General features: G+C 40.2%; 1 protein-coding gene across 2 annotated transcripts in view; it reads right to left on the reverse strand.

The window, feature by feature from the left end:
* Positions 1-6,193: 6,193 nt before the first annotated feature.
* Positions 6,194-26,336, reverse strand: part of MARK1 (microtubule affinity regulating kinase 1) — an 88,713-nt gene continuing 68,570 nt past the window's right edge. The window contains exons 12-18 of one of the 2 annotated variants that reach the window (XM_074317006.1): positions 24,442-24,595; positions 23,935-24,131; positions 20,732-20,832; positions 19,280-19,444; positions 18,296-18,547; positions 11,838-11,882; positions 6,194-8,295 (exon numbers count right to left, since the gene is read on the reverse strand). In XM_074317006.1, the coding sequence (XP_074173107.1) occupies positions 7,941-8,295; positions 11,838-11,882; positions 18,296-18,547; positions 19,280-19,444; positions 20,732-20,832; positions 23,935-24,131; positions 24,442-24,595 (1,269 nt within the window). In that variant the 3' untranslated portion in view covers positions 6,194-7,940. The remainder of the gene's footprint in view (positions 8,296-11,837; positions 11,883-18,295; positions 18,548-19,279; positions 19,445-20,731; positions 20,833-23,934; positions 24,132-24,441; positions 24,596-26,336) is intronic. The other variant, XM_074317007.1, reaches the window with a different exon arrangement.

The following is a 26,336-nucleotide window of genomic DNA, read 5'->3' on the forward strand; positions in this document are numbered from 1 at the left end:
GAATACATATAGAATACATACATACAGACTATCTATACATATATACGTATATGTGTCTGTGTGTAAATCCCACACATGTAACAATGCTATGAGTCATTGTAGGTGAGCCAGACAGTGACCAAATGAAAGGTTCAGTACTTTGAAGATTGAACCGTTGCAGTATCTCTATTTACCTTGATGAAGAGAACTAGCAAAGCTGACTTAACCTTTGGCCAGGGGCTGAATACAGCCGCAAAGTAGAAAGTAGAAGTTAAAATCCTAAGCACTCAAAATGGTCAAATGCTGACCCCTTTGAAACTGAAAATGAACGGAAACATTTGGACAAAATCTCCATAACCCACAGAGTGAGAAATTATTTCAGAGTTTTCTAGAGCCAAGTAATTTTCTGCTCTGGCCTAGGTGTACCCTAAGGACAAAAGCATGTACAAATAAAAATTTGAATTTCATTTGCTTCATAATTAGTTAGTACTGGTATCACTATTTTGAATCTGTTTCTTTTACTGGCAAGTAAAATAAATAAGCTATTATGGTAACTTTGTTATAAATTAAGAGCTTCAGAGTGATAATTATATGAATTATTTATTACAAAAAGAGGTATAATTATAGTTTGAATATAGGATTAAGAACTTAAATATTGGGGTTGTGAAGTCATCTTAGGACTACAATGAAAATGGCTATGAAGTTATTACATAAGTGTGTGTGTATATGTACATATTGTTCCATCTCTGTCCACTGAAATAGCCTACAAGTCACATTACCCCAGTAGTACCAAGTCAGATAAGCACCCTTAGTGTTCACAGTTTGGTCTCTAATATCAATTTCCCCTGAAAGGAATTGGGGCTTAGAATATAAGCTGGGCCTGGGATGTCATTACCAGAAAGCAAAGACACTTTTACAAATTTATGTATTTTTTGGCGAAAGGCTATATGGGCCCGTTAAAGGATTCCTTTGGCTAAATTGTGACATTTTGATCACCAGAAAAGAACTAAGGACCACAAATAATGGAAACAAATTAAGTCAATGAAAAGCCATTGGTTCATCACAGTATTCTAAGAGAAAAAAAAAACCCACATATGCTATAAAAAGAATATGCCTATGAAAGACTATATTATTTTTAATATCATTTTAATATCTCTCGGCCCTGTTAGATTTACACAATATGAAAAGAAGGTAGGATTCCACCAAGTTCCAGAAACTTTAGGAAAGCATTACATTTGGATATGAGGGATCCAACGGAATGGAATTAGGTGCCTTTGTAGCCAGATGGAAAGACATTTACATAACCCAAGAGAATCAAAAAATTGCAAAATCCAACTTAAGTAGTGAAGGACGTGAGCCTCAAATTCGTGACTAGGGAGAAGAAATAAGACAAGCTACTCGTTACATCTAGGGGATGTGTGGGCCAGAGACCAAGCACTTTGTGGGGGGAGGGAGGGATAATGGGGTGTGTGTTGTGTAGACAGGTTTGTAGGTTCCAATCTTTGTGGGTGGTAGGTAGCCTGGGAGCATTGCATCCTGGACAGGGTTTTTCTCTGACCTCTAGTGGTTCTGTCTGGTAATAACTGGAACTAACAACAATTTCAATGTGTCCAAAGTTTGAAAGAAATGGTGTGGCCTTTCTGTGCTTTTCGCTGGAATTCTAACCATTTAATCTGGTAGCAGGACTGTCTCACACAGACCAGAATCTATCATTGATGAAGGCATTATGATTTAAGGGCAGCTCGACAGACCAAAGTTCTAAAATTGAGGCCACAAAGAGAAAGGTAAAAGGGATTGTTTTTGATGACTACATAGCATGGAAAATACTAGCTGCTGGGGTTCCAGAACCTTCCTGGGCCAGACTTTGGACCAAATCACTTACATCTTTGAATCCAGTTTCCTCAGTAAAGAAATGAGGGTGTGAATGAAATATGGTTTCTCAGGCCACATCTGTTCTTGATTTTCTGAAAAGACAAAGTGTAGAATAGTTTAAAGATGTGAACCGATTTCTGTCTGGATTCATTTCTTCCCATACTCAGGTAACAAACAGGGTTACACTTTTAAAAGAAAGAAAACATTACTGCTCATGTTTGAGAACCCATTTTGCACTTACCCTCTGAAACAAAGGGCTTGCATCAGTGCACCCTTTCTAGCCCCTTTACAAACAGCTGAGGGGAAAAAAACAAACGTCTGCTGTATGCCTATTTTGCGGCCATTTAATGTTCAAATAATAATAATAATAAAAATGCATTTTTCATTTGATGGGAAGAAGGGCTGCAAGAAAGCAGTAGGAAAAATGAAAAGGGGAACTGTCTTTTTACAGCAAGAACTGAGGTGACATTGATGCTAGATACCAAAATGCCATCAGGAAAGAAATCTCCAGCTTCGTGCTTCCGAGTAGTACTTGTCAGGTATGCTTTCCCCAAATGAGTTCACTCTAAATGGAGAGAAACAGGAGCCAGTGAGATTCCAAGTCACCCAAAAGCATACACATCTGGAATCGCCCATCTTGCAAGGAGAACAGCGGGTGAGTCCCACTAAATGAATAGGTACTGAGTTTTACGTGCTGATTCTAGAAAACAATAGTGATTCGGAAGAACGTATGTCTACCTAGGGCATGACTCCTGGGAGCTGGGGTTCCTTCTGCCTTTGCTGTTTTGTTTTTTTCTTTAAACTGTGGTAAAGTATACATACAAAATTAACCATCTTAACCGTTTATAAGTCAATGCACAGTTCAGTGCTGTTGAGTATATTCACACTATTGTGCAACCCATCTCCAGAATTTTTTTCATCTTATAAAACTGAAACTCTGTACCCAGGAAACAACTCTCCATTTCCTCTGCCTTCAGCCCCTGGCAACCACCATTCTTTCTGTCTCTATGAAACTGGCTGCTACTTAGCTACCTCATACAGCATTTTTCTTTTCATGACTGGCTGGCTGCATTTGGCATAATATCCTTCCAGGTTCATCCATGTTGTAGTATGTTAGAATTTCTTTCCTGTTGAAGGTTGAATATTGTTCCATTATATATCCACTCCATTTTATTTATCCATTCATCTGCCAAGGGACACTTGGGTTGCTTCCAACTTTGGGCTCTTGTAAATAATGCTGCAGTGAACGTGTGTGCGAATATCCATTTGAGTCCATTTTCAGTTCTTTTGAGTATATACCTAGGAGTGGCATTGCTGGATCATATGGTAATTCCATTCTTTTATTTTTTCCCCCAGCTTTTTGAGGTATAATTGACAAAATTGTAACATTTTAAGTGTACATGATTTGATATATGTATAAGGATTCCCACCACCAAGTCGATTAACATATCCATTACCTCACATACATTTTTTTGATGAGAATACTTAAGATCTACTCACTTAGCAAATTTCAATCACATAACACAGTATCGTCAATTATAGTCACCATGCTATACATTAGATCCTCAGATGTTATTCATCTTATAAATCAAAGTTCGTACCTTTTTACCAACTGCTCCCCATTTTTCCCACCTCCCAGGCCCTGGCCACCACCGTTTCACTTTGTTTCTATGAGTTTGGCTTTTTTTCTTTTTTTTCTTTCCAATTTCACATATAAGTGGTAATATGCAGCATTTGTCTTTCTCTGTCTGGCTTATTTCACTTAGCATCATGCTCTCCAGATTCATTTATATTGTCACAAATGGCAAGATGTCTTTTAAGGCTGAATAATATTCCATTGTATATATAAATACCACATTTCCTTCATTTATTGATTCCTACTTGTACACTTGTTTCCATATCTTGGCTGTTGTGAATAATGCTGCAATGAATGTAGGAAAGCAGCAGGTCTCTGTTCAAAATAGCGATTTCATTTCCTTTGGAAATAGAACCAGAAGTGGGATTGCTGGGTCATAGGTAGTTTGATTTTTAATTTGTTCCTGAGGAATCTCCACACTGTTTTCCATAGTGGCTGCACCAATTTACATTCCCACCAAGAGGGCGCAAGGCTTTCCTTTCTCCAAATCCTCACTAGCATTTGTTCTCTCTCATCTTCTTGGTGATAGGTCATTGTGACAGATGTGAGGTGGTATCTCATTGGTGTTTTGATGTGCATTTCCCTGATTAGTGATGTTGAGTGCCTGTTCATTTACCTGTTATCCACCCATATGTCTTCTTTGGAAAAATGTCTATTCAAGTCCTTAGCTCATTTTTAAATTGCGTTATTTTATTTGCTATTGATTTGCATGAGTTTCTTGTATATTTTGGATATTAACCTCTTACATATGGTTTGCAATATTGCTCCCATCTATAGGTTGCCATTTCATATTGTTGATGGCTTCCTTCGCTGTGCAGAAAGTTTTCAGTTTGATGTATTTATTTTGGCTTTTGTTTCCTTTGCTTTTGGTGTCAAATCCAAAATATCATTGCCAAGACCAACGTTAAGGAACTTACCTCTAATGTTTTCTTCAGATGTTTTACAGTTTCAGGTCTTACGTTCAAGTCCTTAACCCACTTTGAGTTGATTTTCTGTATGGCGTAAGATACGGGTCTAGTGCCATGCTTTTGCATGTGGATATCGTTTTCACACCACCATTTACTGAAGAGAGTATCCTCTCTCCATTGGGTTCTTGTCAAAAATTGACCATATATGCATGGGATTATTACTGGGCTCCACATTCTGTTTCATTGGTCTACATACCTGTTTTTATTCCAGTATCATACTGTTTTGATTACTATAGCTTTGTAATATAGCTTGAAGTCAGAAAGCACGTTGCCTCTAGCCCTGTTCTTTTTTCTGAAGGTTGCTTCAGTTATTCAGGTCTTTTGTGGTTCTATACTAAGTTCAGGCTTGTTCTATTAATATGCAAATTGCCATTGGAATTTTAATCGGGATTGCATTGAATGTGTAGTACGGATAGTTTAGTTGGGTAGTACGGATACCATATGAATTGTTCCAATCCACGAGCATGGAATACCTTACCTTTCCATTTATTTGCGCCTCCTAATTGCTCCCCTCTAACCACAGATGAAGTCTGCGCTCAGGCTGCCAATTGGTGCTTTACATAATCTGCTCTTCATTAACCTGTGTGAACCCTGCCATCCCCTAAAACAAGTGGTTCATTTTCAACACGTATCTTACAACCATGACTACTTCAGGCCTTTCTCACGTATTCCCTCCATCTATAGGGTCTTTCCCATTCTGCCTCTTAAACTTTATCCACCTTCAAATCACTCAGAAGGCCTTCCTTTCTCATGCTCACACAGAACTAACTCTTCTCTGAAGTCCTCTACCACTTACCTGTCGCCTGTGCTTGAACACATTCGTCCCTTCCTATTTGGATGTGGTTTTTGTTATTGTGTTTATGCTTTGTCTTCCCAAATCTTGGAGAAGAAGGAACCACCTTTGACAACTCCTGTATATGTCTTAAGCTGCAGTAGGCATCTCATCAGGTGTTTTAAAAATGAAGTTCATCTTGATTTAAAACAGACCATCTAGATTAATTTACATACGCTGATGGAATCACTTATTTACAGTAAATTGGTGTCTCACTCATCACAAATTTTTTGTTGCCCACATTGTAAAATGGTACTGTTGGTGAAAATCACTTCAGAATAAAGCCTTTTGGATTTTACATCAAATTCTACCTTAGAGAATATACAGGGCCAAGGTTCTGGAATATATTTCATATTATTTATCAAATTTTAATTTTTCATATTAGTACTGTGCCCCCGTCTCTACATGGTAATTAATTTAACATTAGGCATGTCCTATCAAATAATATTTAAACAGAAACCAAGGAAATCTGATCTCATATAGCCAACGAACATAAACTGGTATTTATTTATGCAAATACTGTAAAACTCCTTTAAATCTTCAAGTATTATGTTTTTATGAATATATGAAATGGGAAATCTAAAGTGACTCTCAAGATTTCATTTGTAGTTCATAAAAAATATTGAAGTAAAATTCCTTGATACAAACACAGAAGAGTAGATCAGAGTGAGACAATGTAAAAAAAAAAAAAAATCAGTTTCTACCTTGGAAAAGACATGATGTCTGTTTTCTTCAAAAAGTATTTCAATAGTAGGAATTTCTATAAAAAGATTAAGTCTTTCTTGTCATAATGACATCTTGAAAGCCTACATAGCTTCATCCCCTGCCATCTATATTTAGAACACATGAAATAACCTCCCCGTACAGAATACTTTTGTTCTAGAAAACAGATACTGCACATTCTGATAAAGAGCAAAAGACAAGGGCTTTATTATGAGAACTGTTCAAGTAAAATTTCCGTGTGCACCAGTGGAAGTGAAAAGATTTGCATCAATTTTCTTTGAATGAACACTAGGTTAAAAAGGGGCTACACAGCTGTTGTTTTCACCCCAAACACCACCCTTTGCTAAGGCAAACATACACTTCATTTTAGAACAGAATTGGTACAGAAGAAAGCTACACGACAGTACAGCACAGAATGGAAAAGTCCTCCTAGCCTGGAAGCCATTATGAAATGGCATCCCCTACACGTCGAGCGTTCTAATGTAGGTAGGAATTACAGTCTTTATCACAGCTTTTTCTTTAAACTGACAAAATTTGAATATACTTTCTATTTCTCAGGAGTGTGCAGATGGGGCCCATATGTAGATATTACAGTAATTACAACATTCAATAACATTGCACAGTCACCCTCCAAGGCTAATTCAGTATAAAATAACAAGTATTAAAGTGTACCTTTACTAGTGGTTTTACATCGCCTATGTCACTAGTTATGAAAGGAAAGTAGGCAAATGCCCAGTTTTACAAAGCCGCACATTATAGGCATAACGATGTGGAATAAATACAAGAAATCTGGCAAAATAGTAAAAACAAACAGGTTACAGGGGAACAAACCGAACAACCACGTAAGCGTAAATCAATAATATACTGTTATAAACAGGATGTTTTGCTCAAAAGTCTCTTAAGTGCTTACAGATATTACTGGGTTGGGGGTGGGGGAAGTGGAGGGGAGGAGAGCGAGGCAGACGTTCCCAGCGCCAGTTAATTCCTGAGGTGGCATTATTTCTTAACTGACGCATTGATCAACACTGGAAAGATGACTCTGTGCTATGAGACACTCCGGATGTTCTTATATTCCCGCAATGACACTGGGAGTCGGAAGCCAGCAAACCTAAGTGACAGTTTACATTATAACAGCTGGACAAAGTATTGATTCTTTTTCATTGTGCTGCTATAATTAGCAGTGGGCCAGAAAACACTCGAAAGTCCAAAAGAAATTTGGTGTAGGTTTTACTTTCCCCCAGGATTTCTTAGGAAGCTCAAGGCAAAGCTATTATTTATTTTCATGGACTTTATTTTAAAAACTCTAAGTGCCGACACTGTAAACATTGTGTATCTTCTCAACTAAACCTTCTCTGGTAACCAGGGTAAGAGCAAAGATAAACAGGTATAATTCTATGTATAATAAAGCTGATCTGTGGGTCAGCTTCTGCTTTAAATTTAAATACGACTTTCAAATAACTTGTAAAAGTCCATGCTACAATCATAAAGACTATTTCTGTGCACTTTTAATTCTGGACAGTTTTCAAAATTGCAGGATGGAGGTAAGAATTTAAAAAACCCACCAGAATGTAAATAACAGCGAAGAATATTTTCAACTCAAAGACTCAAACGTACATTTATATGCAGAAATCTAGACAACTATACAAGTTTTTGAGCAATCATCTGTTTTATTATACAACTCGAAAATGAACAGAAATACACAATATACTTACCTGTACATGTGAACCTACTTTTTTAGCTACAGATATTTATTATAGTTCACACTGACTTTAATTTTACAGTTCATAACTATGTATAACCTTATTGCATTAAGGGCAAATTCTACATGGGGAGATTCACAGGCCAATCACATTAGGCATTACCAGTACATTCAAAAACTGTACCCCATACTATGGTTATATCTTCCCTGATCCTGTAAATTTGAGTTTCTTTACAGTTTAAGCTCATTTGCTATTTTAGATGCAATGTTCTTAAAGGCAATAGACGTTCCAGATATTCGCTTGAAGCGGACCCCATTGAGTGACAGCCGCGGCAACTTGCAGACTTCCATCTCCCACTGCACGAGGCTGTCCTGTCTGGCATCTCCGTGGACACAGAAAAGCAAAAACCTCTCTTTCTGTTCATAATCACAGTTATTCGCATCTAGCACTTTCCGGATTTCTCTCATCATGTCATTGGGGTCCATGGAACTAGTGGTCTTCATACTCCAGGTGAACCGCAGAGAACGGGGTTTGGAGTCTCTACTCTCTTCCTTGTCTCTTTCTTTTGGTTCCCCGGATGTACTTCTGAAAGAAGAGGGCAAAGGGAAAGGATGGAAACAAAAATTCCATTCAGCTAGGAAATCAAGACACACATAAAATCTAAGTGCTTAATAAAACTACCTACTCTGCAGACTACCTGCAGGGTAGATGCAACGATTTATGCCATTTGCTGTTACAAAAACAGACCCCAGGTGGCCATCTGTTTTGACTATTAATATCTTGAATCTAAAACAGCATATTTTCTTAAATATATTTGTTTGTGGGAAACAAGTTTGCAGCTGGAAGTGAAGAACTTAGTACTTTTTCAGTTCCTTCCGGATTTTTCTGTTTAAGCTTGCAAAAGCAGATTCTCGACTTTCTGGGCATTTGGACAAAAAAAGAAACCACTAGCATTCTGCTTGTAAATACACATTTTTGAAATACAAAGAAAATGCTACCTTTCTTGGGGTAGGAGAGACTGGGGACACGGATAGCAGTAATGGCTGCAGAGGGCTATTTACCCCTGAAAGTGCTGAGTGAGGATGTGGTTCAGCAATGAGGGGAAGATATCAGGCGACGCCACACACCACAGTGCAGACACCGGGACCTCTAACGGTGTCAGCGTTTTGCTGAAACGTCCTTAAATAGTCTACACTCCAACTCCTCCCCCCAACCCCGCATCACCTATTACTGTCCCCCTCACTCACTCCTCTCGAGACACACTGGCCTCCACACTATTCCTCGAACACACAGGGTAGGGTCTGGCCTTAAGGCTTTTGCACAGGCTGTTCCCTTTGCCAGGAATGCTTTTCCCTCTGACGGCGGCATGACTAACTCCCTTACATCTTTCAAATCTTTGCTCACTTTGTCCACGTGATGTACACTGACCTTCCGATTGTTCCCTTTACTCCTACCCTGGCATGGCCAGCCTCCCTCACCCTGCTCCACTTTTACCTCCATAGCATTTATCTCATTCTAATAAACTATTATTTTATTTATTACGTTTATTACTCGTCGGAATCTACCATGGGACTGTACATTGTGGGAGGCCCAGGAGCTTTGCCTGTCATGTTCCCTGCCGTTCGCAGGCCTCTAGACCTGTGCTGGGCACACAGCAGATGAGTAACACGTATCTGTTAAGTGCATCATCAGCCATACGGAACTTTCCTGACTGCAGGCCTCCCATAAATAATAGAGAGCCAGAAAACTTAGTTCACACAATCAGAGGAAGATGAAATTAGTAGATTATTTGTGATTCAGAAGACGCTGTAATTAAAGTTACTGAGCAATTATCCAGATATAGGTTAACTTGTTAACCTATCTCACATACTTTGAAAGTTCATAATCTACTATATATTTCATATCAATATTATCATATACTGTACATTCCTGTATACATTTACATATATGAATTTTTATGTATACATGTGTATTTGTTTCCTCCTCATTCCCAAGTATCTGAGCCTCCAAAGCTGTATAAACTATGCAAACTTGAGAAAATAAGGAAAGAAATAAGTAGAGAAAATAAATTTCCAAAGACTATTAAATAAGTATGGGGAGTGTTTCTTCCAATGTTTTCTCTTTCTTTTTCTTTTTCCTCATCACTCTAAGCCACAGGCCTCTCTGGGTGTGTAGATCGGACCAGGGTCATTTATCAGGACCACATGTGCAACTCAGGTTATGGAATGAGCATGCTGGGGCTGCGAGGGACCCAAGAGACCACTGGCTCAAGCACTCATTTTAAAAACAGAACTGACGGCTAGGAAACTTAAATCACTCTTTTAAAGGGCGTAGAGCTAATGAGTTGAAAACTGAAGACTAGAAATTGGGTGTCTTTATTCCAAGTCTACTTTTCCGTGCATCCCAAGGAAACCTGGTGACTTAAGACAACGGGCACATACGAGACGTTTTGCTACAAGTATCTCAGAGGCATCAGCAATGGTAAGATTAACTGTAGAAAGGCCCTGGGAATGCCGATGCTAATAGCAACAGCTAACATCTGCTAAGCACTTAGTAGGTGCCAGAAACTGTTCGAAGCACCCAGCCTGTGTCACTTCCTCCTCACTGACCCTTCACAACAATCCCAGGAGAGAGTCAGAGTGAGGAACTGGGGACCCGAAGAGTGAAAGTAACTGTCCCACAGTCACCCAGTTACGTAAGCGGTAGAACACAGCTGAAACCAGGGTGGGGGGGGTCTGGCTCCAGAGCCCATGCTTTCCCCCATCATGTCCCATCATCTCTCTGGAAAGACAGAACCTCATTAGAATTGGTTTGGCCCTACATATGTTCCTTATTGTTTCTTCTTCTCTAAGATGGATGCTTTTCACCTGGTTGTGAGGATGAAACGGCCAGCAAGTACCTTCTAGGTAGTAGGTATTCAATAAGTTTGTTCAAAAGCCAAAAAAAAAAAAAAGGCCCGACAAGGACCAAACAAAAAGGACAGGTAGTCACCTTAAAAGGATGAAATGCATGCAGATTAACTGTGGTGTTAGCAGCCACTAGTGACACGGCACACTGTTAAGTGTCCCAGGGAGAAATTTAGTAGGAAGGATGAGATGCAAGAAGGGGGCTCAAGAATGATGACCCAGTGAGGGAGGGGCTTAAAACAAAAGTCCCTCATGTTCATTTCACAGGCAGAAGTGCGTTCAAAACATTTGTCCTGCCTGCTTGGCTCCCTACCATGGTGACTCAGGAACCGACCTCAATAAGCAAACATTTCAGCTATTATGATTAAACATAAACACAGCACAGTCTGTAGAAAGGACTGCACGGGAATGCTTAATGAACTTTTCCCAAAGCTCTTCATGTTTTATATTTCAAATGATTTTAAAAACTAGAAATTAGACTGAGGCTCGTGCTGAGCTGAAGGGAGTGGGGGTATTTGTCCTGAGGAGCGAGCTGCTTGTCAAGGTTCTGAGGTTTATATGGGCTTTAATGCCTGTTCTTAGACTTCCCATTTATAAATAGGAACACAAGTACTAGCTCGTCATTAACGTGGTTGCTAGATGTCCCAGCGCCCCCAATCACAGGCCCTGAGGGCGGGGCCCAGCCATCTCTTTGCTCTACCCTCCCCCCGCCCTCCTCGCGCCCCCCCCCCCCAACTTATTCTGACTGTGCTCAAGTTTGAGCCCCATCGCCAGAACAAGTCCACAACCAGTGCTAAATGTCAAAACCATAAAGTACGGCAGGGCGAGAGTTACCGAATTTCCCTCCACACTCGGTTATCTGTGGTTATCAGGTGTTTTGTGTCATCTGACTAAGACTAATTTTAGTTACATCATTTTAGTGAGAAAAGGATCAGGCCGTTTAATCTATTAATTCTTCTGCTAAGACATATTGGATAGGACAGACAGGTGATTTCTCTACAAAGCATACAGTGCAAAATAATGTTTAGAAAACACAACCTTACAGTGAAGGTAATTAAATGCTAGGCAACACTAGGAAAACCCATCCCAATATAAAAATGTAAAACACACAATACTATCTACTGATTAGTTCTACTCGTGTCTATTAAGAGCTGTCAGGATTTCAAAAGCATGTTTGCATCACAGGGTCCTGGCAGCGAAGTATTAATAGTGGCTCCTCACCTTGAGGTGTCGGTTCTGCCACTGGCTTCGCCTTCACTTGGATCCCTCAAAACAAAGTGAAGGTTGAGATTTAATGATAAGAGTGAAAAATATATCAAGAAAATCTACATCTGAAATGATTTTAAAATTAACTCAAGCAAACTTTTAGCATGACAGTTTTCTACTACTAGGCAGTCTAGTACTATTTCTCATGTTTTTCAACATAACCACACTTAACTGTCATTTATTTATTGAGCGTCTACTGGGTATTGTCATAGAGGAGAGGCCAGGTGACAGTTTAGGATTATTTTTTTTTTTACGTGATCTTCCAATTTTCAGACATGTTTTTAAAGTTACCGTTTTGGTTGAGTTTAGTTCAATCTAAAGTTAAAACTGTTTAATAATTATCAACAGCAAGATTCAACTTTATACCTGTTATTAAACAGAATTCTAGTAGTCGCTCAATTTAGAAAATATACAAATTAACCTTGCAATTAGAAATAAAGCTCAACACATACAACTATTTCTAAAAATAAATATCGATTTTTAAATAAGCAATTAACTTATTTCATAAGTTATGCTAATGAGTCATGAACATGACAAAACGTTAACAGCAAACCAACAGCCTATCCAAGCAGGTGAGTCTAAAAACATGAATTCACTCTTAAACAGAAATAGTGATCTTACCTGGATATCCACCTGTGAAATAAAACCAGGAAAACTACTAACTGTCCTTTTGTTGAATGTAATTAATATTTTTTAAGTCTACCAAGATTTTAACTTTGTCATTTTCAAAGGTAATTTTAAATATCTATACAGGAGTATCAAGTTATAAACCAGTTTAAATATATGAATAGATGGCTTGTGATAGCCAAACACTGTTAAATAGTTGGGAAACATTAACAACTTGAACCCTTCTGTCAATGTTTTCTTACTGTTTTAGCCACACCAGATACACTTATATTATTTATGTAAAATGACAGCAACAGAAATAAAATCGGTGCCACTTTCCTCATCCCACAAATTAATAAGACACATCCATCCACTAAGCTCTAACTCGAAGGCATTTTAACCTGGTGGTTAAAAACAGGGACGTCTTATGCTTCTCAGGGTCTCTAACTACAGGCCTTTCTTGACTAACACATTGTGTAACAATCATTTTCCTATCTGAGTTAAAAAGGATAATAAGAGACATTCTCACATTCAATGGGGGTTTCTTAAATTTCTATGTTTAATCACTGGCATTTTCACTGGGAAGCATAACGAAAATTCAATTTCATCTACACAAACCTATTTTTATTACAGCACGCTGAAGTAACTAAAACATGATTTGAGGAAGTGCAAAGGGAAACGCACAAGCTCAGGTGCACGTGGATGAACGGGTAAGTGCTGAAGGGCACGTCTGTCAGCTGAGCAACAAAGGCCGTCAGGCTGTGGGTTCCTGCCGCGAGGACACAGCTCCTTTAGGAGGAAGGCGCATGTGTCTCCCTGGATTTTTCGGTCCTGTTTATGCTTTGCCTCATAAATTGCTGCGAGCAGGCAGACACCTGCCCCCACCGCCGAACTTTCAGCGTTAGGAATGAAACGCCCCTTCGATGGTGCTTCCCCTGCTACAACTGTGGAAATAGCAACCGACTTGTCGCATCGTTTCCCATACCCTGCTCCTGCCTTCCTGGGTACCACTAGGAACAGGGCTGGAAGAATTTCCGTGCTTGGCAATGATTTTAAATAGTCCAGTAAGCCAGCCGTAGGCACCCACATGGGAGGCAGGTGGGGGTATAGAGAGCACAGTGGGAAGTAACAGCATATGCCGTGAAGCATGGCTCTCCAACACTTAAATGTTTAAAAACAAGCCAAATATCTTATATATAGGAACATAATCAAGTAACTAATTAGGTTATTTCCTATATAAGAGTCAGCTAGGGTTAAAAAAATCATCGGGTTTGATATAATCCCCAGTGGAGAGACTAGTTACATGGAACTTACCCAGAGCAAATGGGTTTAAAAGCTATTTAATAAAGACTTTTGAAAGAGTGCGTCTACAGCCTCCCTCGATAGATGGTCCTAGTGTAACTCGCTTTCCTAATTGGTAAACAACCCTCTCACATGGTCACTTTAGTGTACAGTCTTCTTACTGGCCAAGAACTACTAACTGGCTTCCTCTCCGTAATAATGGTTTTCAAGTACATGAATGATTAAGTCATTCTCTATCCTGCCCTTCGTAAAGCTTTACAACCCACATGCCTTTACTTTTTTCCCCCTATAAAATCATATTCTGAAGCGTTTAGTGCCATATCCACTTGACTGGTCTCAAAGTTTGTAAGGTGTCTTGGCTCCCAAGTTGTCAAGTCAGCCCTGCCCCTGAGCACACTCAGGTCCAGGGCTGGGCACACGAGGTGTCAGTGTGTGGGTTCCACTTCTCCAGGCTTTAGGTACATGAAGTGAAGAAGGCAAAGGGGACAGAGAGGAAAGGCCGGGCCTGAGCCCCGGATGGACTTAAGAAGAGACAAGTGAGAAGAACGGATAACCTGAGAAATGAGTGGAGAATAGTAAATAATAAGGCTCTAGTTTGTCTCCAAGCCTCCAACCATCCCCAAAGTTCAATATGCTGTGAATGCAGAAAGAGCAACTGTTATTTCCAGTCTGGCACTTGCTAAAGAACTTAGCAGGTTCATTCCTGGGACTGAAACCAATGCTTTGCTTGTCTCCCTGCATTAAATCATTTGTGGTACATTATATAGCCCAACCTCAAGCTACAAAATGCTACGTAAGGGCAGACCTCATGCCCTGTAGTGAACGCAGACACAGTTGTAAAGCCAAAGCTGTTCACATGGTGACAAGTGACCTTGGAGGAGAATTGAGATTTTTTTGTTCTCTTCTCCAACCAATCCAGAATTAATTAAAATGTGTTAAAAATCAAGACATTGAAAAACCTTATCAAATTGCTGATGACAAAGGATCGCACACGACCTCCCTACTCCCCCTGCCCAAAAATCCCACTCCTAAAGGACATTGTTCAAAATTTAATCAGAGCATTGGTGAAACAGGAAGTTTCCTGCCAGCTCCCCACAGAGGCTAGTTCTGAACACCCCGATCCCCCCAACTCATTCTCTACTTCAGGACCTGCTTTCTTCACAGCACTTACCAGAATTAATTATAACCTTATTTCTTTGTTTGCTTTTTACATTGTCTTCCACACGATTCATACATTCATTCAATAATGTTTACTGAATGCCTCTTTGTGTATCATAGTTGGCACTCAATAGTCGGCAGAAGATTCAGCACAGAACAAAGCAAACAAACAAACAAGTGCCTATTCTCATGGAGATCACCTCCTAGGGGGGAGAGACAGGCAACTAACAACGAACCTGGAAACTTATACATTATGTCAGGGAGCATTAGTGCCGTGGAGAAAAATAAAGCAGGGAAGTGGGCGACGGGAGGAAGAGGCTACGATTCTAAATGGGGGGCCGGGGAAGGCCTCGCTGAGGAGGACACTGAGCAGAGCTCTGAGGGACGCGCGGAAGGAGCCCTGACTGCAGGCAGAAGGAATGCTGACCAGGTGGTGAGGACACACGGCAGGTGCCCTTGGGGCTGGTGTGGAACTAGCAAGGGAAGAGTGGGAGCAGATGAGGTCAGAGCAGAAATGGGCGCCGCGCCAGATGACAGAGGGCCTCGGAGGCTACCGTCAGGGCTCTGAGTGGTATTCTGAGCAAGTCGGAAGCAAGCTGAGGGCTTTAAATCGAGGACTTACATCGTTGGAAACAGGAGGATAAGAACAGAAGCTAGGAGACCTGTGAGGAGTTAGGAAGCGGCACATTAATAGTGGTTTAGATTATGAAGGCAGTGGCGGGACTGAGGAAGCAGCTAAATTCTGGAAGAACTGTGAAGGCAGAGCCAACACAACGTGCTAATGGAACTGATGTGCGGAATGAGAAAAGGAGGCGTCAAGGATAAGTCAAGGGTCATGGTCTGAGCAACGAGAAGAATGGTGTTGCCATTACCCACAATGGTGGAGAATGAGGGTCGGGTTTGTGGAAGAGGAGAGGGAGGAGAATTCTGACACTCTCTGTTTGAGAGTCCATGACAGATCCAAGTGGAGAGGCTAAGTAGCCATTGGACATATGGGTCTGCAGTTCAGAGGAGAGATCTGGGCTAAAGACATACATTTGGGATTTGCTAATGGAAGATGGAATTCAATGTCATGGGCCTGAATGGGATCACCCAGAGAGCGAGGACGAGCAGAGAAGACGTGTCCAGACTGAGCCCAGGGCCAGTCTGATGTGTAGAGGTCAGGGGGAAAGGCAAAGGGATCTGAAAAGAACCAGCAACGGAGCCTGGGAAGGGACAGCTAGTTTGAGCGGCAGGAGGAAAACCAGAAGCCAAGTGAGGATAGTCCCGGCTGTGTCGAACATTGTAAGAGAGTAAGGTGCACACAGGAAGAGAGTGGCCCCGGTCAGTCTCATTGCTGATCAACAGCACCTAGCAAAGTGCCAAGCACGTAGTAGGTCTTCACGTATTTGTGAAATGACTATATGGCACTCCTTTATCCTAACCTACAAGACTATCTCTATAGCACTTTCTCACTCTAATAGTCTGTGCTGACTTCTTTCTTGTCTCTTGCTCCTAATTTCCCTCTGGAATCTACATATTCATTGCAAAGAGAAATATTGTGTACAATGTTTAATGCACAATTAGTAATCACGCATTAAACTCAAAAGCTTTTTTATCTTCAATTTAAAATTAATCATCACATAACCATGAGCTAGTACTGGCTTTTAAAAATGGCTTTACATTAGGAATAGAGACAGTGGAAATGTAATGGCTGTGTGTGATGCCAGAGGGGTAGTGGATGGGGGCAGGGGGGTTGTCACTGTGTGAGGGATATAATATAAATGATAAATGTCTAACTATTGCATTGTTTTGTGCACCTGAAATTAATAAAAAAATGTTTAAAAAAAATCACATACTGAAAAAAAAAAACCCACATAAAACCCCATTGGGCTTGGAGACATCACCTTAGATTCAAACTGTTTTCCTACACTAGGACTTTGGCGGTGGGGGTAATGGGCAGGGGATATTGTCAATGTTTCTGTCTTTTGGGGGCTTTATTATAAACCCAGTTACCATAAAAAAAATGGCTTTAAATAGTCAGCCCAATTCCAACAGCAGGAATTCCTAGTAATCTCACTAGTGCCCAGCAGATAGTCAGCCAGCAGCACCGTCTCACTGTCATGCTGACTCTGTTGGGAGCTTCTAGGTCTTTCTCTAGCAAGGTGTCATGCTGCCTGGTAATTGCCCAAAGGGTACGAAATCGTTGAGTGATCTGGTTAGAAAGCGATGTTACATTTGAGTATTTCAAGTTTTAAATCCAGCTGTGTGATCCTGGACAAACTGGTCCATGAGCTGAGTCCATAAAGAGCTCCGTGAAAAGGGCGAGAGACAGGAGCTGCCTATTCTCTTTTCCACATCCCTTGTTTGAAATGCTGGGGACACTAATAACACTGGAAATCAAGTATTTAATTAATATTTTTTGAAAGCGAGCATAATGATTTCTTACCCGTATTTTCTTGTCTGCTCAAGTAACTACATGGTCAGGAGTCTTAAGTTTCTTCCCAGATGGGAACAGTGTGCCTTCTTCTGGACGCCCAGCACGCTGCCCACGTGACTTGTTCAGCACATACTCGGTTTTACACCGCGGCTGGCTGTTTACAGGCCTGCTTCTTTCAGGACTGTGTGACTCTGGAGGACAGAGATGCTGCCTCCTTCGTCTTTGCACCCAGCCTAGCACCTAGCATAGCGCTCTGTACATGCAGGACTTCAGGAGGCTTTTGGTGGGACCTGGTAACAAGACCAAGTTCACATCCACCTGCATTGTGTTCAGCAACTTGTACCATCATTGTGTATCGACATATGCGTATGTTTTAGAAAAGAGTGCAATCTTACTATTTTGTTACATTAGTTTACTATACCTGTATTCATTTTGTGTTTACTATGCTTTGCTGTTAAGATTTTATGATGTTAAATTATAGAAGTAATCTATATGATGCAGTATATAGGCTTTTTACAAGAAAGAAAAAAGGAAAACTATATATTATTAGTGAGCAATTTAAAGGTATTCTTAAGAAATATTATTTGAAAGATACATGTAAACTAGTTTATTCCTTTTTCTAAATCAAGGCTTTTAAGTCGGGGTGAAACTTTTTATTAAAACACATTTCTGATGTCAAGTTTTGCTCTTTCCACTCTATTTTATAGAATTTTTAAATTCTCATGCTGTCCATTTTTCCCCCCCTTTCTCTTGAGGAGAAAGACTTTGTCTTCCTTGGTTTTTCCTTCAAACTTCTATAAAACATACAGCTCTAGTAAAAGGTCATGAAACCATTTTGGAAAAAATCACTGTCAAGATTAAAGAAAAAAACCCAGTTGCCTTTATAATTCCCAGAGGACACCAAACACCACTGTACATTGGAACTGACCTGCGAACGAATCTGGATGTAATTTTGCTTATGATGCCAGTTGACGTCCCCCTTCTGGCATGTGCAAATGCACCTGTTTCATGGGACGGTGACGCGGGGGGCCCATTGTAAGCCGCGCTGCGTCGCTCCCGGAGCTGTTCCCCATGGAAAGTGCTTCGGCTTGAACTTCCCCGGGGGAAGCGGGTCCGGTCTGGAGTGGTGGCACTAATACTGTGAGCAGATGGGGAAGCAGCAGGCACTCTCTGGGTTGTACTGTGGGGACAAATGAAGATGCATTATTCAGGATAATGATGGGGAGAGCTGTCACTCAGGCTAAACACGAGAATCACATCACACAGTGGGCAACGTGGAACATGAATTGCACGGCTTGTCCAAAAGCCTTTCCATGGGACCATTTCCCATGTATAATTTCCACCTCAGTGACAACACAATGCTCCACCAATGTGATTAACAAACCTAACAATCAAAGATGTTCCTGAAGTCGAGAAACCCTAACATAGGCAAATACTAGAAAAATAGTCATATAATTTTATACCTGAAAGGGCTCTTTGGAAGCATCTGCTTCATCGACAGGGAAACGAAAAGGCCACTTTTATTAAGAACAAGTACCTGGCAGGAGCCAGGACGACTGCACAGAGGGCTCAACTCCCAGTGTCATTTTCTTTTTCCTTTTTAAACCATAAGAAACTCAATTTACCTAAATGACAAATTAGGCAGTAATACTTCACTTTTAAGAATGGGTTTAAAATAAAATCCTTCAAGAAAGTTACTCTAGAAAATGATTTAAGTCATAAACAATATTTTTGACAACAGCTAGGAGATATAGTAAGTTTATGTTACAATCCAACTTTTCCCCTGCCACAAACACTGCATTTTTTCACAAAGCTCTAAATGGCATATGGCCTAGCGTTGTCTTTTCACACAGTGCCATATTTTTTAACAACTCCTAACAACAAACAAAACGAAATGCAACCAGCATGTTACCCGGGTCGGTAAGCTTCAGAGCTGTCTTTAATGGTTGGCAGTGTAACTTTTATAGGGTGACCAGAAGTGGACAGGGACTTCTGGTGGCGGGGTCGCGCTGAGGGGACAGCAGGAGCCACAGCAGAGCCAGCAGAAGATAAGCTACTCGCGGACATCTCCGTAAGGCTTTCGACACAACACGGTTGAGAAGACCATGGAAATGCAAGACAGAAGAAGAGATGCAGTTCACTAAAGTTTAAGGACTAGATTTTTAAGAATCTAAGTGGACTAACACCTCTCATGATGGAAACACAAGAAATTAACTTCAGTGGCACTGTTAGTGATTAACAAAACAATGTTCTTGTTAAAAACATACACGGTAAATGTACCACCACCTTCCGTGGAAAGGATGTCACACACACTTGTCCTCTCTGTGTGAACCTGAGAGGGTTTTTGTGGATCAATATTATGACTGGAGACATTGGTCACTTTCCAAAAAATAACAGTTTGTTGTGACGTGTTGCTGTGGTTCATTGTTCATGATACAATAATTCACAACTATAGCAAAAATACTATCGCTGGAAACATTATTAAAACACTTTTAGCTCATATCATTAATCGATAGGTTAACCGTTTCAGATGAAAGGAATTGCAGCTTAGGAATTGCAGTATAGGAAAAATAGCAAATTGGAAATCAATTCCCAATTATTTTTCTAGCCTAAAGGATCTTATGTGCAAGGAGATACTGTTCTAGCCTCGTAATAACACTTATTTTACGTGTCTATTAATGGAGAGGAAATAAATGGAAGAATGGTCTGTCCAGTCTACTGAAAGGACTAGGGATGGACCAAAGAATAGACTTTTATTAGAATTCTATTTTATTAGAATTCTAGGCCTCCTGTTCTTTTGTACTATATTGATAAATAGTCCTGTGTTACAAGTCATGATGAAAAAAAGCTCAAATTTTAAAATCATAAAAATAATACAGTTTAACATTGTTTAAAATGAAATACTTTTGATAACTTTATCGTTCTCAAGGGTCACCTGAGCTGGCCTCGTTTCTTTAGGGGAAGAAAAATCAAACCTTTGCTATTTGGATACAGTAATGAGTTGGTGGGAGGGGGAAAGGAAAGCAGGTAAGAAGGAAGTAGCAGGTAGTTAAGAGAGTGAGATTCAAATTACGAAGATCAGACTAGGATGGTATGATCTGCTTTGTTACAGGGAAAGAGGAAAGAACTGCACAAAAAAGATTTTATTTGGAACGTCTCAGGTTAAGACATTTGCCTCCTGTTTTCCCTAGATATTTTCCCACCCATCCCCTCTGGTACAGAAGGAGACGCCCCAGTAAGAAGGTTGGCTGCATCTTACTCCTTTGTGTTTCCTTTCCTCCTGACCCATCAGCACAGGAGTTTTAGCAAGAGCACTCAGCAGGATGAGAACAGAGGCAGGGCTTGCTGGCGCTCCCACGCTTACCTGCTGTCCTTCCCATTCTGCAGCGCCGTGTACCGATCTGTGGTCCGTTCACAGACATACGTATTCCTTCTTGCCATGCTACCTCCAGCGTACACATTGTTCTTTAAGAAGGAAAAAAAAAGTCATTTTCAAACTCTAACTGTAGTTATGAAAGTCAAAGAAATGAATTTAAGCTGCAAGTGAATGAAAAAAACCCCTGGTAGCATTCTACTTTACCAACCAGAAGCTTATTGCTAACTAGCTCTCTTAGCACTTGTCTCCGAGTGTAGGAGTGACAGGCAGAGCACAACAAGGTCACGACACTTTAGCTCCCTGTCTCCCAGCAGCTCAATGTCCTACCTCAGCAGCGAACAGTGGTTTGAAAGAAAGCTGAAAGCTGCGTTTTTTATTCTCTCCTTTGTAAGCTGGGGCGAAGAGCAGGCGAGTTGTACGGGTGGCTTTTACGGGACTAGGAGCGAGAGACCACGCCACAGAAATATTATCACAAACAGAAAACCCGGGGCGGTGAGGATGGTGGGTGCTTCGGGAAGACCCTGCTTCCCTTGCTTGGGAAGTGCCACAGCCAAGGGTAACACTAAGGAGAACAAAGGTTCAGGGTCAAAGGCATGAGGCCACCAACAGAGGTGCAAGCACTGCACTCTGAGAGTATTTCCTCATTTCGGGTTTTAGCCAGGAGGCAAGCCAAGTCAGAGAAGCTCTGGAGAAAAGAGAAACAATAAGCCAAAAGGGGTCAATTCTTACCATGGGTCAGGCTCTCCTTACCAAACGCCGACCCCTGCTGTGTGCCTCCACAATCTTGACTAGTTGTTAGTAAGTACTAAACTATGCAGGAATGGTTTTCAGAAGGGATAAGATACTCTTCTGCTCAATCCTTACTCCAACAGACAAAAATTTCCCCTTTTCACTAACCCAGCTTTCTCGATGCTTTAAGATACATAATTAAAGTCTATTTAATCACAAGGGTTAGACAGTTAACACTATGTTTCCCCAAAACTAAGACCTAGCCAGACAATCAGCGCTAATGCGTCTTTTGGAGCAAAAAATTAACATAAGACCTGGTCTTATTTTACAACAATATAAGACTGGGTCTTATCTAACATAAGAACAGATCTTGTATTAATTTTTGCTCCAAAAGATGCATTAGAGCTGATTGTCCGGCTAGGTCTTATTTTCAGGGAAACACGGTAGATAATATGCCTGAATTAAGTTTGGAGAAGGCAAAAAGCCTCATCTATACAAAATGTGTAAGGCAGGTTCCAAATCTTTCATTAGTTCAGGATCCTAGGTGGAAAGAATTTTGTCACCAGCTACATACAAAACATAAATTAAAAACTATAGAAGTATTGCAGCAAAACAGGCTAAGATTATTAAAAACATTTTTTAGGTAAGACTTGGCCCAGGCTGAGTTGAACGACAGGTTAATTTGAGGGTGTGGCAGAAACTAAGGGACTAAATTATTTCTTCCTGTTATATACTGGTAGGTGATGATGCTCTGGAATCTGTCCTCTAGCTGATATTTAGATGAGGAAAAATGATGGCTGGCCTAGGAAAATTACTTTTAAAAACAAGGTACTAAGCCCTATTATAGTTACATCACTTCCAAACACATCAGTTGAAAAGATAAGTGCTTATGTCCACTAATTCTCGAAGAGGTTACGCCCATGTATTCCATAGTCTAGGAGGTGATCATCGAATCGCATTTTAAAAAGCTGTGATTCCCATAAACTATACAAAACAATGGGTACAGGGGATATAACCCACCTGCAATTAAGGTTATGTGGGGCTTTTTGGTATCTTATTTCATGTTTCCATTTTAAATACTTTAAAAATTTTTTTCTCTCTTTTCCTACATTCCACAGGCGAGATCAATTTCTTTTGTCTTTGTTAGTTTAAAATTCATAAATTCTATTTCTGTTCTTATATTGTTTGCCCTGAAGTTTCTGAACTCAAGTTTGCTTACTACTCTTGCTTTCTTAAACTCATCCCTATTTCCTGTCTTCTGCAGACAAATGCATGTTTCCATTTTCCTTTAATCTCCACCCCATCCTCACCTCCTGGGTATCGTCCAGAACTTTGGTTCTGGATTTTCATTTGTTTGTTTTTGGATGTTACCACATGTACGCATACACTTTAATAAGCTAGTTGATCATTTTCAACTCCCATACATTACGCAGCAAATTTCTAGATACGGCTCTTACACTTCCTCTAATGGTACAGAGTTTTCAAATGGGGTCACTCACTGGGTAGCAAGAGAGTTGAGATATTTTATGCCTAAGAACTTGCCTACCATACCTTCACATTTAAATGACAATTCAGCTAGATATAAATTTCTGGGTCAGTGTGCTTTTCTTTCAATATTTTAAAAAAATATATGTATTTTAAAAAGATCTATTTATCTTCCTGCATCCATATAACTATTGAGAAATCTGATGTCAGTCTCAATCTTATTCCTTTTGAGGTTATCTGCTGCCTCATTTTGGGACCTTGTAAACATTCTGCATTTTGTTTTTGGTTCTATACATTGCACTTTCCTGAGTCCAAGAGTAGGTTTTTCCTTCTGGCCTCTCTTTGCTTTTCTGAGTCCTTTTAATATGGAGTTTTCTTCCTTCCTTTAGTCTTTATTATTTCTTCAAATATTTCTTCTGCTCATTTTACTCCCTTTCCTTTCTAAACTCCTCTTATCTACATGTCACCAATTCTACTTTTACCCTGTGTATATCTTAGTTTTCTTCTATATTTTCTATCCCTTTCGTCTTTCCTGCTACCTCATAGGAGAACGTCTCAATCTCTCTTCGAGCTCCCATTATATAATTTTTTTTTTGATTGCTGTTTTAAGTGAATCATGGGAGCTAATTTTATAAAGTAAGTAGTAACAGTCTGCCTTCATCAGACAGCTTATTTGTAAATGTAAAATTAAATGCACCGATATAATAATAAGTAAATATCAGAAACAGGAAAAATGAGGCGGTCAAGTTTAATGTACGATTCTGTGGTGAGGTTAAGTGTGATTTAAAGAATTCTTAGTTTATTTTTTTGTTCTTAAATTGCATTGATGAGAAGCTTGGCACCTTTGGCAGGTTCTTTAAATGTATGAGTCACTTTAAAATTTTGAAACTTTTCTTTAAAAAGATAAAGATTTAAAAAAAAAACTTCTCAGAACAAATACCCACCCCAAATGGCAGTAGACCAGAATATTTACTCACACTTGGGATAGTTGAAGACTTCTTCCTTTCTGGCCCTACAAGAGGGCTGGCAGTCATCTCACTTTTTGATCCAACTGTTGTGCTGCCAAGTTTACGAGCTGTGACATCTTTGTCCCATTCCTCTTTCTGTTCATTTTCCACACTGTTAGCCTGAGGCCTTTTTGTATACGATACGGCAGGGGGAATGGATGGACCAGCTATGATAATAATGAAAAAAGCACAATTAGCTACAAAACAACCGACATATTTTCTCCTTATAAGCAAACACTGTACTAAAAAAATCTCTTTACTTGCATATGGTACACTCTGAAGTAAGATTAAACTGTTTAATCACACAAATTAGGTCAGTCCCTGTAAAAGGGATTATAGTTATCATTCAGCAATAGAAATCTGTGGTAACTGGCATGACACAAGCACATAACGATGTGAATGGATAACGCTTAAAAAAAAAAACAGAAGTGTGGGCAGACTCGGTCCGTCTTTTCACTTATTTGACTTTTCCCCCACCATGATCACTAAAACGCCGCTGCTTCTGATTTGCTGAGATGCTTCGCTGAACCTTCAGGTGAGCAGGGGACTGGAGAGTGCTGTTGTTTAAGTCACTACTGGGCCGTGACCTCTGACTCAAGTTTCCGCTGGATAATGACTCACCGCCTTCAAACTGTAAGAAGAAGAAAGACGACCCGGATTTGAAACCCGAAAATGTTTATGCAAACAATAGGCACTCTTGATTTTCCAACCTATTCCAAGCCATACAAGGAATAATCAGAACTTAAAAAAGTTTAGATACAGAACTGCAAGCTGGCAAACAGGATGGGAAGGGACAGGACAGTGTACATCGGTGAGCACGTGTGACCTCCTGTTACCTTGTCCACAGGCTCTGCAGCCTTGGTTTTGTCCAAACACCAAAGAACTGGTACGATTATTGAATGGTTATTATGTCCTTGGCACTGTGCTAAGCTCTTTCTACAAATTACTTATTTAGTCATTATAGAAGCCTATGCTTTATTAACCTGCACTTGCTAGATGGAAAAACTGAGGAGTCATGGGACATCTCTGGATTCAAACTCAAGATAAAACCTAAAGTTTTAACTTTGGACACACACGTATGTGCACATATTTTTTGTTTTGTTTTGTTTCCTCCACCATATTTACAGAACGATATTTGGTTTATTGGCTCTGATTGAGAAACTGCACCGACTTAGAACTAAGCAGGGTACATTGGGGATGGGTGCACCGTCATTCCGTCTGTGATATAAAAGGTGTTTGCTGCCCGCAAGCTTTTGACTGAATCACTGGCATCCCAATGGGAAACCCAAATTCATATGTAAGATGTTAATGGCAAATAGCAGAATAATACAGATGGTGAAAATTATAACAGACAATAGCTAACACAGAGCACATAGGAACTGTTCCAAGAACCTTAGAAGTATTAATTCATTCAACCCTCAGTGACCCTAAGAGGTAGGTACTATTATTCTCATTTTCTAGACCAGGAGGCACAGAGAAATTAAGTAAATTGCCTAAGTCACACAGTTAGTGGCTGGCTGGGGTCGGGGAGGGAGGGAGAGGGGATTGCGATCCATTGAACGTGGCTCCGAAGTTCAGGCCCTTACTACGTACAGTAACCTCCTTAGTTTATATTCAGGATGGTTCAAACTTCATTTTAATTCATGCAGGGGCTGGATAATATACTTGTAAAATCAGTGCTTCCTTTATATTTAAATTAATAGGAAAACTAAAGATCTCAGGAAACCCAAAATCTCAGCAGAAACACTTCAAAGACTTGGGAGATAACTGTTTGTACAATTTCCCACTTCTTGTAATTCTCTTGACTCGGCTTCTCTGATGCCACTTCTCCAGTGAGTCTCCTCGCCTCCACTATAATAAGAGCACCTGCTAGCAGGGTGGTGGAGGGAACTAGATGAGTTAATACTCGTGAAGTCCTTAGAACAGTTCCTGGCACATGACTGTGTGCTCCATTGATGGTAACTCCCAAATCTACTAATGTTATTCAAATCACTCCCTCAAGACCCAGCTCTTTATATCCAAATGTCTACCAGACCAACCATCCAACAGCAATCTCAAATTCAACCACCCCAAACTGAACAAACTTCCTATTTTACCCCTGAAATCCACTCTTTTCCTGTCTTGGCAGTGGACCTTACAAAACCAGCCACCTAAGCTAGAAATCTGAGGGTCTCTTACCCTCATTTCCGACAGGGGCCCAAGTGCTGTTAATTCTGCCTCTAACAAGTCTTAACCTGTTGTAGCTACCCATCCTTCTCTGAGCTCCCAGATTCCCTGTACCCTCCCCCAATCACACACACACCACATTGCTCCCTGCTTATCTTCCCACTCGACTCAGGGCTCCTGTGAAAGCAGATACTTTCTCATCTTTC

Source organism: Rhinolophus sinicus, linkage group LG12 (assembly GCF_036562045.2).
Source record: "Rhinolophus sinicus isolate RSC01 linkage group LG12, ASM3656204v1, whole genome shotgun sequence".
NCBI lineage: Eukaryota > Metazoa > Chordata > Mammalia > Chiroptera > Rhinolophidae > Rhinolophus > Rhinolophus sinicus.